The sequence below is a fragment of the Eptesicus fuscus genome, chromosome 1 (assembly GCF_027574615.1).
Source record: "Eptesicus fuscus isolate TK198812 chromosome 1, DD_ASM_mEF_20220401, whole genome shotgun sequence".
NCBI lineage: Eukaryota > Metazoa > Chordata > Mammalia > Chiroptera > Vespertilionidae > Eptesicus > Eptesicus fuscus.
Window position 1 is genome coordinate 38,907,596 of NC_072473.1, and position 17,079 is coordinate 38,924,674.

Below are 17,079 nucleotides of genomic sequence, written 5' to 3' on the forward strand. Positions count from 1 at the left end.
TTATAATGCTTATCCTGTGGTGGTAAATTCCCTGAGCTTTTGTTTGTCTGGAGAAGTCTTTTTAAAAATATATATATTTTTATTGATTTCAGAGGAAAGGGGAGAGGGAGAGAGAGATAGAAACATCAATGATGAGAGAGAATCGTTGATTGGCTGTCTCTTGCATGCCCCACACCAGGGATCGAGCCCTGATCAGAATTGAACTTTGACCTCCTGGTTCATAGATTGACGCTCAATCATGAGCCATGTTGGCCAGGCTGGAGATGTATTTATTTCTCCTTCATTATCTAAAGGAAAACTTTTCTAGATACATTATTTTTTGGCTGTTGATTTCTCTCCTTTAGTATTTTCAATATTTAGTTTCAATGTCTCCTATTTTGTAAGGTTTCTTTTGAGAAATCCAATGATAATCTAATGGGATTTTCTTAATACAGGGCAGTCTTTTTCCCTGCTGATCTTGGGAAATCTTTCATAGTCATTAATTTTGGAGAGTTTTAATACATGGAATGCATTGTTTTCTTGGATAAAGTGGGTTTTTGTTTGTTTGCTTGTTTTTGCACTGAGATAATTAGTTGTTCTGTTAATCCCTTGGATTTGACGTTTTAGCTCTTTCTATAAGTTTGAGAATTCTCCATCAATTATTTATTTAAATAGGCTCTCTGGTCCCTTCTCCTTCTCTCCTCTTTCTGCTATATCCATCATTTTTATAATGCTATTTCTAATAGAGTCATATAATTTTCTTAGAGTTGATTTATTTTTTGTTAACTCTTAATTCTCTTCCACCTGAGTCATTTTTAGATGTCTAACTTTACGATTACTCATTCTTTCTTCTGTATGATCTGAGGTCTCTAATTCATGTTTCATCTCATTTATTGATTTCTTCAGTTCCAGAATTTCTATTTGATTTCTTTTCATAGTTTCGATCTCTAAAGTACTCCTTTTGTTCATTAATTTTATTCCTGTGCTCATTGAACTGCATTTCTTTTTTCCTATATCTCGTTCAGTTTATTCAGAACTACAATCTTGAATTTTCTGTCACGTAAATCAGTCTTCCATGTCTGGAGACTTTTAATTAATTTCTAAACTACCTTGTTAACTTGGTTATTCGTAATACTTGATGGGTTTTTTTCACTGCCTTGTTATTTGAGATTTTAAAATATTTTTTAGATACTTTTTTTTTTAAACAATTTAGCGGATTCATAAGTAGAGGTCTTTCTTTTGTTTATTAGTTGATGCTTTTATAGTGCACATTTTTATTTCATCTGCACTACTGGGACTTGTGGATCTCAGTAGGGCAGTGTCTCCTCAGGAATGGAAAATGCTGTAATGTTGAGCATCTTTTCATGTGCTTTTATGGTCTCTGAGTTAGATGAGATATATTTATGTCCCTTGGGTATCTCTCAGTCCCGAAAGGTGCAAGGAAGTTCCACATTTTTGTTTCTTCCTGCAGAATTATCTGGGGGTTGGGCAGCTTCCTTCAGACCTTTTTGAGGTGATCAGGGAAGAGGGGGTAGGGCAAGTGTGAGTAGAAATGATATGAAATTTCCTACCATTTTAAGTGTGACTCTTGGTTAGATGTTTATTTGTTTACTGCAGTTTGTTAACTGGTTTCTGAGTTCTCACAAAGTTAATTTTCAACATATATTGTTGCTTATTCTTTGTTTGTGTGGGAGAACAACAGCCTGGAGTTTCCTAGTCCACCATCTTGCTGAGGTCACCTGGTATTTCATTACTTTTAATGGGTGAATAATATTCCATTGTATTAATACTACATTTTGTTTCTCCATTCATCTGTAGGTAAATGCTTGGGTTGTTCCCATTTTTTTGCCATTATGAGTAATCCTTGCTATGAACATTTGTGTAAATTTTTGCATAGGCATATGTTTTATATTCATTCATAGGAATATACCTATGAGTGGAATTGTTTGGTGATATGGTAACACTGTGCCTAATTTCTAAGTAACTGCCAGACTGTTAACAATAATGGCTTACCATTGTACATTCACTCAATGCATCAGGGTCCCAATTTCTCCACATCCTCACCAGCGTTTGTCATTTTTGTTATTTTGCTTAGAGCCAACCTAGTGGTGTGTGGTGGCATCTCATGATTTTCATTTGCTTTTCCCAAATGACTAATGCTATTGAGTAATTTTTCATGTGCTTACTGGTGATTTGCATATCCTATTTGCAGAAACATTTATAAAAATTCTTCTCCCAATTTTTAATTATCCATCTTTTTATATAGTCTGGGTATAAGACCCATACCCAGACGTATGATTTGCCAATATTTTCTCCCATTCTTTGGGTTATCTTTTTACTTTCTTAAGAGTATCCATTTATGCACAAAAGTTTTTAATTTTTATTAAGTCCAGTTTATCAATTTTTTTGGTTGCTTGTGCTTTTGATGTCACATCTAAGAATCCATTGCCTAATTCAAGGTCACAAAGATTTATGTTGGTGTTTTATTTTATTTTTTTGATATGGTGGTGTTTTCTTTCACAAGTTTTGTAGTTTTAGTTCTTACATCTAGAATTGTGATCCTTTATAATATCTTTGAAATTTTATTTCAGTAATCTTCTAGTTTTGTATATTTAGATGGTTCTCAAATTTTCTATTATAAATACTGTCGTAAAAATATTTGCGTACTTACACAGATATTTAGAAATATTTTTATTTAACACTTGTAATAACACACATACACAGACACATATTTACACACACATATTTTTGTAAGTATTCACACATTTGTCTGATTATTTCCTTAGAGTATATTCCTAAAAGTGACATTGTTGGGTCAAAGTTGTACAATTTTAAGACTTGTCATACATATTTTAAACTTCTTATAGAGCCAATATTTCTATTCCCAACAGAATGTGCAAGTAGCCATTTCCTCAATCTTCAAGAATTAAAACAATGAACAATTTTTTAGCTATAATGTATATCTTAAGGGTCTTGGATTCACTTTGAGTTCATTTTTGTAAATGATACAAGATTGGGGTCCACCTTTATTCTTTTGCTTATAGACATAGAGTTGTCTCAGCATAGTTTGTTGAAAAGACTATCTTTCCCTATTGAATTGTCTTGATACCATTTTGGAAAATCTGTTGACCATAAATATAAAGTTTTGTTTCTCGACATTCATTTCTCTTCCATTGATCTGTATATCTATCCTTGATTCTAGGAACATATTGTTTGGATTAATGTAACTTTGTGTACCAATTTCTAAGCTGAGAGAACTTTTCTCATCAAAAGTTGTTCCCTTTTAAAAAATTAAATGAGGTGATAAAAATTAGCATCCAACTCTCATAATCAGCTTTTTTTAGAGATGGTGAATGTTTTTATGTGTATATTGGCCCTTCACTCATCTTATTACTTATATGCTAAATCTCTTCTCAGAATAACTTAAAAATACTGGTCTTTGGATAGAATTGAGAGTTATTCTTCTCAAACCTAGTGAAGTTCTTTTGCTTTTTGTTTTCTCTATCATATTCCAGAATGTACACAAAGGTGAAGCAGTTCTAAAATAGTAGGTAATTCATTTAAGGAAATTCCTCATGAAGTATTTTATTTTGCATTTTAAATGTTCTTTAGGTCTGCAAAGAAAGCAGAGTTGGAAGAAAATCAGCGGAGTTATAAACAAAAAAAGAAAAGGCGACGCATTAAGGTTCAAGAAGATTCATCCAGTGAAAACAAGGTAATAATGATGTTTACTATGTGCTTTAATTGTAACTGGTACACTAGACCATGAAAGTATGTTATTACCTCTTCAGCATTTCATTCATTTGTCACATTCTATTGGTTAATTTCTTTTTTATACTTTTTGTGGAAGGATTGACTTATTGAATGTATAAATATGCAGAGGTATTAATTTTGACATCAATTGTTTTGTTTCTTAACTAAATATAATTGAAATTTTAAGCTGTTCTAATTTCATTATTTTACATTCCGAGGGCTGTAGAATTGATGTAGTGTTCTATTTTCTGAAGACATATTTTACTCTGCATAATGATTCATATGTAAATTATTTCTTCTAGCAATGAAGTTTGCCAATTTGAGTTTCTTGTATATAAAAAGAATTAGGGAAAGTACAATTCTCTGTAATATATTTTATTAGGTCAACACTATTCTCTTTAGGGAGGGTTCATTGTTTTAAATGAACCTTTTAGACCATTTCTAAGTATACAATTCAGTGGACTTAATTACATTCAGAATTGGAAAACTCTGTACCCATTAAGCAGTAACTCCCCTTTCCTGACTAACCCCAGCCCCTCATAACATCTACATCATAATTTCTGTGTCAATGAATTTGCCTATTTTTGGGTACTTCATTTAAGTGTAGTCATAATATTTCTCGTTTTGTGTCTGGCTTATAGTCATTGACATAATGTTTTCAAGGTTCTTCCATGTTGTAGCATTTGTCATAATTTCCTTTCTTTTTAAGGCTGGATAATATTCCATTGTATGTATATAGCACATTGTGTTTATTGATTTATCTGTTGATGGACATTTGGATTGTCTCCATCTCTGGCCATTGTGAAGAATGCGCTATTAACGTGGGTGTGCAAATATCTGTTTGAGTCCATGATTTTGATTCTTTTGATTATAATCTGAGAAGTGGAATGCCCGGATCATGTATTAATTCTGTGTTTATCTTATTGAGGAACTGTCACACTATTTTCCTAATGCACCAGGCTTTCAATTTTTCTACATCCTCACAATTGTTATTTTCTGTCTTTTTTTAAATTTTAAATAGTTATCCTAATAGTATTTCATTTGTGGTTTTGATTTAAGTTTCTCTAATGGCAAATAATGTTGACTATCTATTCATGTGCTTACTGAACATTTCTATATCTTCCTCAGAGAAAAATCTATGCCAGTTCCTTGCCCCCTTTTTGGGGTTGTTTGTGTTTTAATACTCTTCTTTATTGCAAAGTATAATTCTGAGGGTTTTCAGTCTGTTTTCTTCTACCTTTTCTTGCTATATTATTTATTGTCATATGAAATGGATAAGTTCATTACTTTGTTTTTTACCTCTGATCATTTAATTTCCATAGAGTAATTCTGAAGGAGATAAAGAAGATGATGAAGAGGAAGAAGAAGAAGATGAAAATGATGATTCCAAGTCACCTGGAAAAGGCAGAAAGAAAATTAGAAAGATTCTAAAAGATGATAAACTAAGAACAGAAACACAAAATGCTCTTAAAGAAGAGGAAGAGAGGCGGAAACGTATTGCTGAGAGGGAGCGGGAGCGAGAGAAATTAAGAGAGGTAAATTAGTTTTTATTTATGATTTCTTTTTAACGTGACTTATATAGATTCATAGATATATTTCAGTATTACAGCAATAGAATGTTGTAATCAACCATAGGTTTAAAGTGATAGTTGGTTTTATTCTATTAGTCACTTAAAAACCTTTAATGCTTTATTAATATAATTAGGTACATGGAAAGAGTTAAGATAATTATATGATGACCAACATTATTGTGTTTTATCTTGGGTAGAAAAATGATTAAATAACCTTTTTATGTAAAATGTTCTAGCAGATGTACAAATGGAGGGACTAGCTTTATAAATTTCTTTGTACCCGTTACCCAACTTCAAGTTACCAACATTGTTTCATCTATTCTGTCACTTTCAGATTATTTTGTTGAAATCTCAGAAATCATATTCTGTCTGTATGTAATTCAGAATATATTGTGGAAAGATAAAAATCTTTTAAACATTACTATAGTATCATTATTACACTAAACCATTAACAATAATTCCATAATATCAAATATCTAGTTATTTAAAATTTCTTCATTTTCCTCAAAAACATAGTAATGGTTTCTAAATATAGTTGGTGTGTACCAGAATCCCAAGAAAGTCTCACTCACTACATATTATGTTGCATTTGGATGCTATGTTTCTTATGTGTATTTTAACCTGAAGTTTCCTTATGGTGCATTTGTTTAAGAAACCAGATTATTTGTATGGCGTTTCCTAGATTCTGAGTTTTGCTGGTCACATCCCTGTTTTGTATTTGGCTACTGTATGTCCTATTCACTATTAGTTAGAAATAGATGCCTGACCAGATATAAAGTCAGTTCTTTTTTCTCTGTCTTTATTTTTTTTTAAATTTAATAAATCTTTGTTGTTCAGATTATTACAGTTGTTTCTCCTTTTTTCCCCCCATAGCTTCCCTCCACCCGGTTCCCCCCCCCCCCTCTGCCCTTACCCCCCCCCCCCCCCCCACTGTCCTCATCCATAGGTGTATGATTTTGGTCCAGTCTCTTCCGGTACCTCCCACACAGACACCCCTTTCCCCCTGAGAATTATCAATCCATTCCCATTCTATGCCCCTGATTCTATTATATTCACCAGTTTATTCTGTTCACCAGATTTTTAATTCACTTGAGTTTTAGATTCACTTGTTGATATGTATTTGTTGTTCATAATTTTTATCTTTACTTTTTTCTTCTTTTTCCTCTTTTTAAAGAATACCTTTCAGCATTTCATATAATACTGGTTTGGTGGTGATGAACTCCTTTAGCTTTTTCTTATCTGTGAAGCCCTTTATCTGCCCTTCAATTCTGAATGATAACTTTGCTGAGTAGAATAATCTTGGTTGTAGGTTCTTGCTATTCATCACTTTGAATATTTCTTGCCACTCCCATCTGGCCTGCATAGTTTCTGTTGAGAAATCAGCTGACAATCGTATGGGTACTCCCTTGTAGGTAACTAACTGTTTTTCTCTTGCTGCTTTCAAGATTCTCTCTTTGTCTTTTGCCCTTGGCATTTTAATTATGATGTGTCTCGGTGTGGTCCTCTTTGGATTCCTTTTGTTTGGGGTTCTGTGCACCTCCTGGACTTGTAAGTCTATTTCTTTCACCAGGGGCAAGTTTTCTGTCATTATTTCTTCAAATAGGTTTTCAGTGTTTTGCTCTCTCTCTTCTTCTGGCACCCCCATAATTCTGATGTTGGTATGCTTGAAGTTGTCCCAGAGGCTTCTTACACTGTCTTCAACGTTCGGGATTCTCTTCTCTTCTTGCTTCTCTGGAGGAGTGTCTTTTGCCTCTTTGTATTCCAAATCTTTGACTTGATTCTTGCGTTCCTCTAGTCTGCTGTTGGGTCTCTGTATAATATTTTTATTTTAGTCAGTGTATGTTTAATTTCTAGTTGGTCCTTTTTCATATCCTCAAGGGTCTCGTTAAATTTATCGGCCTTTTCTAGGAAATTCTTGAAAAACCTTATAACCGTGGTTTTGAACTCTATGTCCATTCGTTTGTTCTCCTCCATTTCTTTCGTTTGTGATCTGTTTCCTTGTCTCCCCATTTTTGCTGCTTCTCTGAGTTGGTAGGGTAGCTTTGTGTGCTCGGTGTCCTATATGGTTCAATAGGTCAGCCTCCCAGTTACCTGAGGTGGACACTCTTGGTTTACCCCTTTGTGGACTGTGTGTACAGCCTTGTTGTAGTTAAGTCTTGATTGTTGTTGGTGTCACTGGGAGGAATTGACCTCCAGGCCAATTGGCTGTGAGGACCCACTGTGTCTATAACGGAAGAATTGCTATGCTGGAGACACGTTTATGGGGCAGGACTTGTTCCAGTGGGGCTTTGGTGCTCACTGAGTCTGCCTCTTGAATGTGTCCCTTATGAGAGTGGTTTAAATCTGGTGTCGTCTCACACCAACCAGTAGATACGCTAGTTTCTGGATCTCTAATGGGGTGCAGGTCAGCTACTGTCTGAGGCCACCCAGCAGGATCTACAGCAAGAACTACAGTTTTCTCCTCTTTGCTTGGGATTTGGTGGTTTTGGAGCAGTCTGACTGGAGCTGCAGTTTATTTGGTTAAGCTGCCACAGGGAAGGCCATTTATATGCAAAAGCTGCTGTGTGGAGCCTGGGTGGGTTTGTAGAATGTGCGGGGTGGGGTCTCAGGGCGTCACTAGGCTAGGGTGTGGCAAACAGCGATGGCTACCAGCCAGCCTTCTCTGCTTTTCTGCATTTCCAAGTCTCCGCGTCCCACGCTCCAGCGCAGTAAACAATGATTGCTGGGCGCACCTCTGCAAAAAAGTCTCCCTTACTTTCTGACCCAATGGCCGAGAGTCCAGCTTCTCCCTGTAGGCGTGTGGGTCACCCGCGTGTCCCCAGAAACTGGATTTCAGAGTGATCATGAGCTTATCTCCCTTCGGGTTGAAAAAAAAGCCGCGCACCCAGTTGCCCGCCACCAGCCTGATTCTTGTGCCTCCGTACCTCAGCTTTTCAGCGTTTGTGCTCCTTTCTCTTTCTTTCTAGTTGTAAAACTTCCACTCAGCCAGCTTTCCCGTGTTTCTGGGTGATAGACGTTTTGTCTTTTAGTTGTTGTTTTGAAATTGTTGTGTGAGGTGGCAGTTTAGTTGTTTACCTTTGCCGCCATCTTGGTTTTTCTCTCAGTTCTTTTTTTGATAGAAATACTCATAGGTGGTAATATATACTTCTTCTTGGATTTCATTTAGAGGTACTTTAAATCTAGTTGTCACTTTCTGTGATATTAATTTATTTAAAATTTTGAAATAACAATTTGGTAAATAGACATTAAAATCCTATATTATAATTTTCTAATTTTGATTCCTGTCAGTATACATATGTGTGTTTCACATAACCACATCAGTGTATGTGCATATGCTGTATTTTTCTCTCCCTTTAAAAATTTTTTTCCTTTTTATTGAATTTATAGGGGTGACACTGGTTAATAAATTTATACAGATTTCAGGTACAAAATTCTACAACATATCTACTATATTGTGTATTCACCAGTCCCTTTCCTCTCCCTTTATTTCAGGCAGTTTAAATGTGTATTATCATATTCCATTTATTTTTAATTGGATTATAATGTTTATTTTCTAATTAAATTTTTATATTTATTAAATTGAATATACAGGGTTGGGCAAAAGTATGTTTATAGTTGTAATACAAATAAATAATACAATAAATAATAACATAAGAATACACTGTATTTCATGTACTCACAACTGTAAACCTGCTTTTGCTAACCCCTGTATATGCATTGTTAAAAATCATATATTATTGCCGGCTGGCATGGCTCAGTGGTTGAGTTTTGACCTATGAACCAGGAGGTCACCGTCAATTCCTGGTCAGGGCACATGCCCAGGTTGTGGTCTGGATCCTCAGTGGGGGGCGTGCAGGAGGCAGCTGATCAATGCTTCTCTCTCATCATTGATGTTTCTATCTTGTTCTCCCTCTCCCTTCCTCTTTGCAATCAATACAAATATATTTTTAAAAAATCATATGTTACTATAAGGCTACATTGGAATAAAAAATAATTTTCTATTCTACCTGGATTCTCCACTCAGTATAAACAACTCTCAATTCTTTTAGCTGTTCTTTGCTTTTACCTATATGTTTCTGCTTATTATGCTTATGCTATTTCTTAATTTCTCATTGCATTATTAGGAAGTTGTAGATTTAGCTCTCATTTACTACCTACCAAAGTTAGTTTCCTTTTCCCATTTTCTCAGTGTGGTTATATCATAGTTATGGTTAAATCAGAAGTCAATGTTCACATGACTGTAACCATGTAAATATTTACAGCAGGGCTATGTAGTGCATATTTCTTCTATGTCTCATATACACATGTGCATGTGTACATACACATAGTGTGTGTTGATTACGTTCTTTTTGTTTATACTTTTTGTTTACATTTCTTAGAGTTAATGTTTTGGGGTCTTTTTCTATATACTTAGGATGAATTCATTTTCTATCTTTCCAGTAAAGCTCTGTATGTATTGCTAGTTTTAAATTCCAAAAGTCTCACCCCAGCTTCTTCTCTGGGCCTTAGGTGGTCAATTTTGTATCTCCACCTGTAATGTCTTATCCCTGCTTTCTATGGGTTTATAGTTTTTTTTTTTTTTATTGATTTCAAAGAGTAAGGGCCAGGGGAGAGAGATTCATTGATATGAAATATCGATTTGTTGCCTCCCATACGTGTTCCAACTGGGAATTAAATCCACAGCTTGGGTATGTGCCCAGACTGGAATCAAACTCACAGTCTTTTGCTACGTGGACAACACTCCAACCAACACTGGCCATGACACCTTTTTTTTTTTCTTTTTAATAGTGCATTCTGGTTTTCCCACCAGAGTTTCAAGTTAGGTGAAGCAGTAACAAGTGTTTTATGTCACCCCTTCAGTTATCTCCCAGACAGATTAGAACCGATATCTTACTACCTAATAAAAAGGTAATATGCAAATTGACCGTAGCACCGACACACCACAAGCCACGCCCACCAGCCAATCATATCAATTATGCAAATTAACCCAACCAAGATGGCTACAGCCACAGAGAGCAAGGTTTCCCAGGTAACAGAGCAAGCCAAGCTTTCCCCGAGCTGTTGCAGGCCTAAGCCTCCACTCAAGCTACAAAGTTTCAATTATAGAAGGTAAACAAATTTAAACAGAAATGGTGGCCGAAACCGGTTTGGCTCAGTGGATAGAGCGTTGGTCTGCGGACTGGAAGGTCCCAGGTTCGATTCTGGTCAAGGGCATGTACAATGGTTGCGGGCACATCCCCCAGTGGGGGGTGTGCAGGAGGCAGCTGGTTGATGTCTCTCATTGATGTTTCTAGCTCTCTTGCCCTCTCCCTTCCTCTCTGTGAAAAATCAATAAAATATATTTAAAAAAAAAAAAGAAATGGTGGCAGAACGGAGCTTGAGAGAGTAAGCCAGTGTTGCCGGCGGCAACAGGGGAAGCAAAGCTTTCCGCACACCCTGTCCAGGCCCAGCCTCCGCTTAAGGCTACAAAGTTTCAATTATAGAAGATGAATTGACTGCCACAGAAATGGCTGCCGGCCGCAGAGGGAGCAGCCGGCTTGGCTCCGCTCCAGGCTACAAAGTTTCAATTGTAGAAAGAAAATAAATTCTAGATACCAGGGCCTCCGCTTGGGTTGCCAGGGCGCGTGGCTGGCCTGCAAACCACCACAGGCCCCTTGCTCAGGCCGCCCCACGCCCCAAGGGAACCCCCAACCTGATCTGGGACACCCTTCAGGTCAAACCAGCTGGCCCCCACTCCTGCACCAGGCCTCTATCCTATCTCATAAAAGAGTAATATGCAGATTGACCATCACTCCAACACGCAATATGTCTGCCCCCATGTGGTCAAAGATCCTGCCCCCATGTGGACACAAGATGGCCACTACAAGATGGCCAGCAGGAGAGGGCAGTTGGGAGGCACCTGGCCTTCAAGGGAGGGCATTTGAGAGGGACCAGGCCTGCAAGGGAGGGCAGTTGAGAGGGACCAGGCTAGCAAGGGAGGGCAGTTGGAGGTGATCAACCCTGCAGGAGAGGGCAGTTAGGGGTGATCAGGACAGCAGAGGAGGGAAGTTGGGGGCAAACAGGCTGGCAGGGGAGCAGTTAAGCATCAACCAGGCTGGCAGCGGACTGGTTAGGGGGTGATCAGGCTGGCAGGCAGAAGCGGTTAGGGGCAATCAGGAAGGCAGGCAGGCAAGCAGTTGGGAGCCAGCAGTCCTGGATTGTGAGAGGGATGTCCGACTAATCTTTTAGGGGTCCCAGATTGGAGAGGGTACAGGCTTCTAGTTATGATATAAAAGGCTAAGCGACTAGCCCACCAGGGTAGCTATTACATGCAATGACCACCAGGGGTCAGATGCTCCAACCGGTAGCTATGACACGCACTGACCACCAAGGGGCAGATGCTCAACACAGGAGGTGACTTGGCAGCTTCGGTTCTTGGGTGACACACCCGGAACCAGAGGAGTGAGCACAGTTCCAGGGTGCGTCACCTGAGAACCACCCTCTTGCAATCTGAGACCCCTCAAGGGATGCCAGAGAGCTGGTTTTAGCTGGATCCCCACAGGACAGGTTGAGGCACAATACCTGTGTACAAATCCGTGCACTGGGCCTCTAGCACACAATAATTTGTAAATAAGGTCTACTGTTGCTCCCTTGTTTGAGGGAGAGAACTGGCAACCAAGCTGCAGTTGTTTGAAGTATAAGACCAGGATGTAATGGGGTTAGAGCAAGTAAAATGACATAAAACTTTCTACCATTTTGAAGATTGCTTTTTCTTGACTGGTTATTTTCTTGTTTGCTATAAACCTTTGACTGTTTTGCAGAACACTGACAAAGTTGCTTCAGGCAGTTTCTGATCATTTTTTCTTTGACATTTCTGTGTGGAAATGGGAGCTTAGAGCTTCCCCATTCATCATTTTGTTGACATCTACCCTTCCCCCTCATTTTTTGGAAGGTATTATCTGTGGTTATATAATGCAAAGTTGATAATTTTTTTTCTTTTATCTGTTTAAAGATGGTATTTCTTTATGACATGTTTTTTATAGTCTTCCTCATTTTTGCCCCTATGTATGTAATGTGTCTTCTTTTTTATTTAGAAGATTGTTTTAATGACTTTAAAAAGATTTTCTGTTTATCACTGGCTTTCAGGAATTGATTAATATAGTTTGCTTAGTTTTTATCCTTCTTGGTGTTCCTTTAACTTGTTGGATCTGTGGGTTTATGGTTTCCATTACATTTTTTGAAGTTTTTAAGTTGATTTTTAGAAAGAGGGTGCGGGAGGAAGAGAGAGAAAGAAACATCGATGTGAGAGTGAGACATCAATTGGTTCCCTTCTGCATGGCCTCTATAGGAAATTGAGCCTGCAACCCCAGGCATGTGCCTTGACCTAGCGTCAAACTGGCAACCCTAAACTGGCAACCCTTTGGTGCCTGGGGCAATGCCTAAACAACTGAACCACACTGGCCAAGGGTTTCATTAAATTGTTTGAAAATGTTGACCATTATTTCTTTTTTCTTGTTTAAAAAATACATTTTTATTGATTTTAGAGAGGAAGGGAGAGGGATAGAGAGGTAGAAACATCAATGATGAGAGAAAATCATTGGTCGGCTGCCTCTTGCATGTCCCCCACTGGGGGATTGAGCCCACAACCTAGGCATGTGCCCTTGGCCAGAATCGAACCTGGGACCTTTCAGTCCGCAGGCCGACGCTCTTATCCACTGACCCAAACCATCTAGGTCAGTGATGGGCAACCTTTTGAGCTTGGTGTGTCAAACTTCGCAAAAAAACTAAGCATAACTCGGGTAGTGTGTCACTTTGAGGAAAAAACTAACTCCAAGACTCTAGTCGCAAGTGTTTCATCCTCAGGAGCAGCAAATGTTTCATCCTCGGCATGCGGCCGCGTGTCATCAGAAATGGCTACGCGTGTCAGTGCTGACACGCGTGTCATAGGTTCGCCATCACTGATCTAGGGCGACTATTATTTCTTTAAATAAGTTTTTCTATTATTTTCCTTTGTAGGACTCTATTTACATATATATTAAGCTGTTGGAAATTGTCCCACTGGTTTCTTCAACACCCCCCTACTGTATTTCACTTTAGATAGTTTCTTTTATTTTTGAAATATATTTTATTGATTTTTTACAGAGAGGAAGGGAGAGGGATAGAGAGTTAGAAACATCGATGAGAGAGAAACATCAATCAGCTGCCCCCCTGCACACCCCCTACTGGGGATGTGCCCTCAACCAAGGTACATGCCCTTGACCAGAACCGAACCTGGTATCTTTCAGTCCGCAGGCCGACGCTCTATCCACTGAGCCAGACCAGTTAGGGTGCTAGTTTCTTTTTTTAATCCTTACCTGAGGGTATGTTTTTTATTGATTTTGGGGAGAGGGGAACATCGATGTGTGAGAGAAGCATCAATCCGTTGCCTCCTGTAAGCTCCGCGACTGGGGATCAAACCCCACAATCTAGTTATATGACCTGACTGGGAATCAAAACCACAGCCTTTTGGCGTATGGGACAATACTCCAACTAGCTGAGCCTTGCGGACAGGGCTGAGGATAATTTCTTTAGCTTTGGCTTCAAGTTTATTGATACTTTCTTTTGTACTATTGTGGTGTTATTCTCATTCAGTGACTCTTTCATATTAGATACTTATTTTTTCTCTCTAGGAGTTCCACTTTGTTATTTTTATATCTTTTATTTCTCTTCTGTGTTCATGTTTTCCTTTCAGCATTGGAACATAATTTACAGCTGTTTACTATGTTTGTCTGCCAATTTCAGTGTCTCTATCCCTTTTTGTTCCATTTTTGTTAAATGATTTTTCTCCTGGTTATTCATATTTTACTCTTTCTTGACATATCTAATAATGTTTCATTAAAAAGTAGACATTGGCTGAAACTGGTTTGGTTCAGTGGATAGACCGTCAGTCTGCGGACTGAGGGGTCCTGGGTTCGATTCCGGTCAAGGGCATGTACATTGGTTGCGGGAACATTCCCGGTGGGGGGTGTGCAGGAGGTGGCTGGTCGGTGTTTCTCTCTCATCGATGTTTCTAGCTCTCTGTCCCTCTCCCTTCCTCTCTGTAAAAAATCAATAAAATATATTTTTTAAAAAAGTAGACATTGTAATTTGGATGTTGTTGAGTGTCTGTAGTCTTCTATTAGAGGGTGCTTGGCATTTTTCTCTACAGGCATTTAAGTCAATTTAAGTTCAGTTTAATTATTTTGATATATATATATATATATATATATATATATATGAGCTTTGTTAAGTTGTTTTTAAATACCCTTTAAGTATGGTTTTGCCCCATTGCTAATGTGTGGCCCTTTTCTGTTCTCTATTGAATGTCCTCAGTTATACATGAAGACTCTCTACTCTGCTGTGTCTGTAATGGCATGCTTTCTAGACCTCTGATCATTGGGGACTGTTTAACTCATAGCTCCTGAATCACTCTTTGTCTGGCTTTGTGCAGTTTTACTCCTTATATACATTTTAATATTCAGCTGAAATTCTCAGTGACTCTCATCTTGATATCTGGAGGTCTTTTTGTGTAGCTCTTTTCTCTCTATACTCCTCTGTAATTTCTGTAGTTTTCTTGACCTTTGTTTCCTCAACTCAACACAACTCTAGTATTCGGTTTATGACATGTATTGAGATATCCAGGGTGAGAAACGATGAGCTTAATCACAGACATTACAACAGTGCTTCTAAGTCTTGTGGAGGTTTTTTTATTTTGGAAAACATGTAAACCTGTGATCTGTCCTGGTCTTCTTAAGCCAAAATATTGGATGTGTGGTTTCGAAGTAGATATTTATATTTTGAAAAATTTCCTTTACTAAGAGTAATACTCTACCCTTGTTTGCAAGATTTCTTCGAGCTTAACTATAGTTCCCTTTCTTGTAGGTTATAGAAATAGAAGATGCTTCTCCTACCAAGTGTCCAATAACAACCAAGTTGGTTTTAGATGAAGATGAAGAAACTAAAGAACCATTAGTACAGGTTCATAGAAATATGGTTATCAAATTGAAACCCCATCAAGTAGATGGTAAGAAACTGTTAGATGATTAAAGCATTTTAAATTAAGTTCTACCAATATTTGGTGTCTTCTGTGTGCCTCATATTCTACTAAGCACTGGAGGTACATTGATGAGCAAAACAAGCATGATCCCGGCTCTTATGGAGCATATAAGCAAATGAGGAAGAACAAAATTGAATGATTACAATGATAGTGAGTGTTAACAAAAGTGGGAGTAAGTGCCACTTACAAATGGATATATACGGCAAGTGTATCTCCCCTGGTCTGCAGTGGTTGACTATGGTCAGCAGCATGGTGGTGGGGAGTTAGTTAGCTAAAAACTTTGTCAGGCAATGCTATTTCAACATTTTGAGGTACGTTTGTTAATAATTTTTCTATATTGGTATTAGAAAGTTAACAAATGACCTCTATCCTCTGCTTTGTTAGAGTGGAATCAGTAAGTCAGTTTTGAGTGTGTATATACTAGTAAATGAATTCATAAGGGAAGTTCTACAGTTGCTACTCTTGGGTAGCCAGTCCCCTTTCTTGTTCATTCTTTGCTAATGAGTGAAGGGAGAAATGATAAATTATCTCCTGTTATTTTATTGATTTACTCAATAAACCTGAAAGTATGTTTGATAGAAATCTGTTTCTTCTTTGGGTAAAGTTTCTATTTTAGGTCATTTGTATGTTTCTTTGGACCATCCCAGGGAATGGTGGTCTGTATAGGTTAGATAAGGTGAATGAAGGAAAGTAAACTTATTGTGTGCTTGTTTTCACTGTCTTTTTTTTCTAGTTAATTGGGGGAGGTTTGCATTGGGAGGAATCCTCATTTACATTTAAGAGATTCTTTATTTGTTTTAAAAATTCTATTTCCTAGATGCTTTGTTATTGTTAATGTTTTTGATATGTTTATGAAGGACGATTTTTAACTTGGTCCTTTCAATTGAACTTAATGAAGCTGTTATTTTCAGGTGTTCAGTTTATGTGGGATTGCTGCTGTGAGTCTGTTAAAAAAACAAAGAAATCTCCAGGTTCAGGATGTATTCTAGCCCACTGCATGGGCCTTGGTAAGACTTTACAGGTACGAACATGAAGGTATTCTGTTCTTGTGCATTTATGAATTTAAGAATATAGGATTATGTTTCAGACAGTTATAGGGGTGGAGATAAAGCAGTAAATAAGAATAATAAGATCCCTCCACCTAGAAGCTTATATTCTGGTGGTGGAGAGAGGTTTTATTCAAAATAAGAATGTATATTTTCAGATAACAACTGTTAAGGGAAAATAAGGAGGAAAGCATCTTTTAGGAGGTGATATTTGAGTAGAGATTCTAGTGAAGAGAAAGGAATGGCATTACAGGCATAGCCAGTAAAAACTGCTGAGATTCTGAGGTAGAAATGAACTTTCTTTAAAACTTTTTAACAGTCTTTCATAGTAATAGAACCTAAAATATTTTTCACTATTAAGGTACTACATTTCTGAATGTCAGGAATTGTAGCAGAGTTGGGAAATTAGTGAATGTATGTATTTTATACCATAAGATAATTATTATAGATTCAGAACACTTAAAAATGGAAAAGTACTCCATAACACAATTGTCTATTAGATGCAGTGGTATTTTCTGAAAGGTTGTAGGGATGTTCTGTAGAGGCCAGGAACTTACTAGTAGTAGCTGTTTTGGTGTGGTCACTTCTTATAGTGGCCGAGGCACAAAATTCGTGCAAGAGTAGCTATTGCAGTCCCGACTGCTTCAACCGACCCTCGCAGCCCTAACTTTGTCTG

General features: G+C 37.6%; 1 protein-coding gene across 1 annotated transcript in view; it reads left to right on the plus strand.

Annotated features, from left to right (window-relative positions):
- The window catches only part of ATRX (ATRX chromatin remodeler), a 291,152-nt gene that overhangs the window by 134,044 nt on the left and 140,029 nt on the right, over positions 1-17,079 (plus strand). The window contains exons 14-17 of the mRNA XM_028137791.2: positions 3,592-3,694; positions 5,055-5,267; positions 15,183-15,324; positions 16,269-16,378. Of these exons, the coding sequence (XP_027993592.2) occupies positions 3,592-3,694; positions 5,055-5,267; positions 15,183-15,324; positions 16,269-16,378 (568 nt within the window). The remainder of the gene's footprint in view (positions 1-3,591; positions 3,695-5,054; positions 5,268-15,182; positions 15,325-16,268; positions 16,379-17,079) is intronic.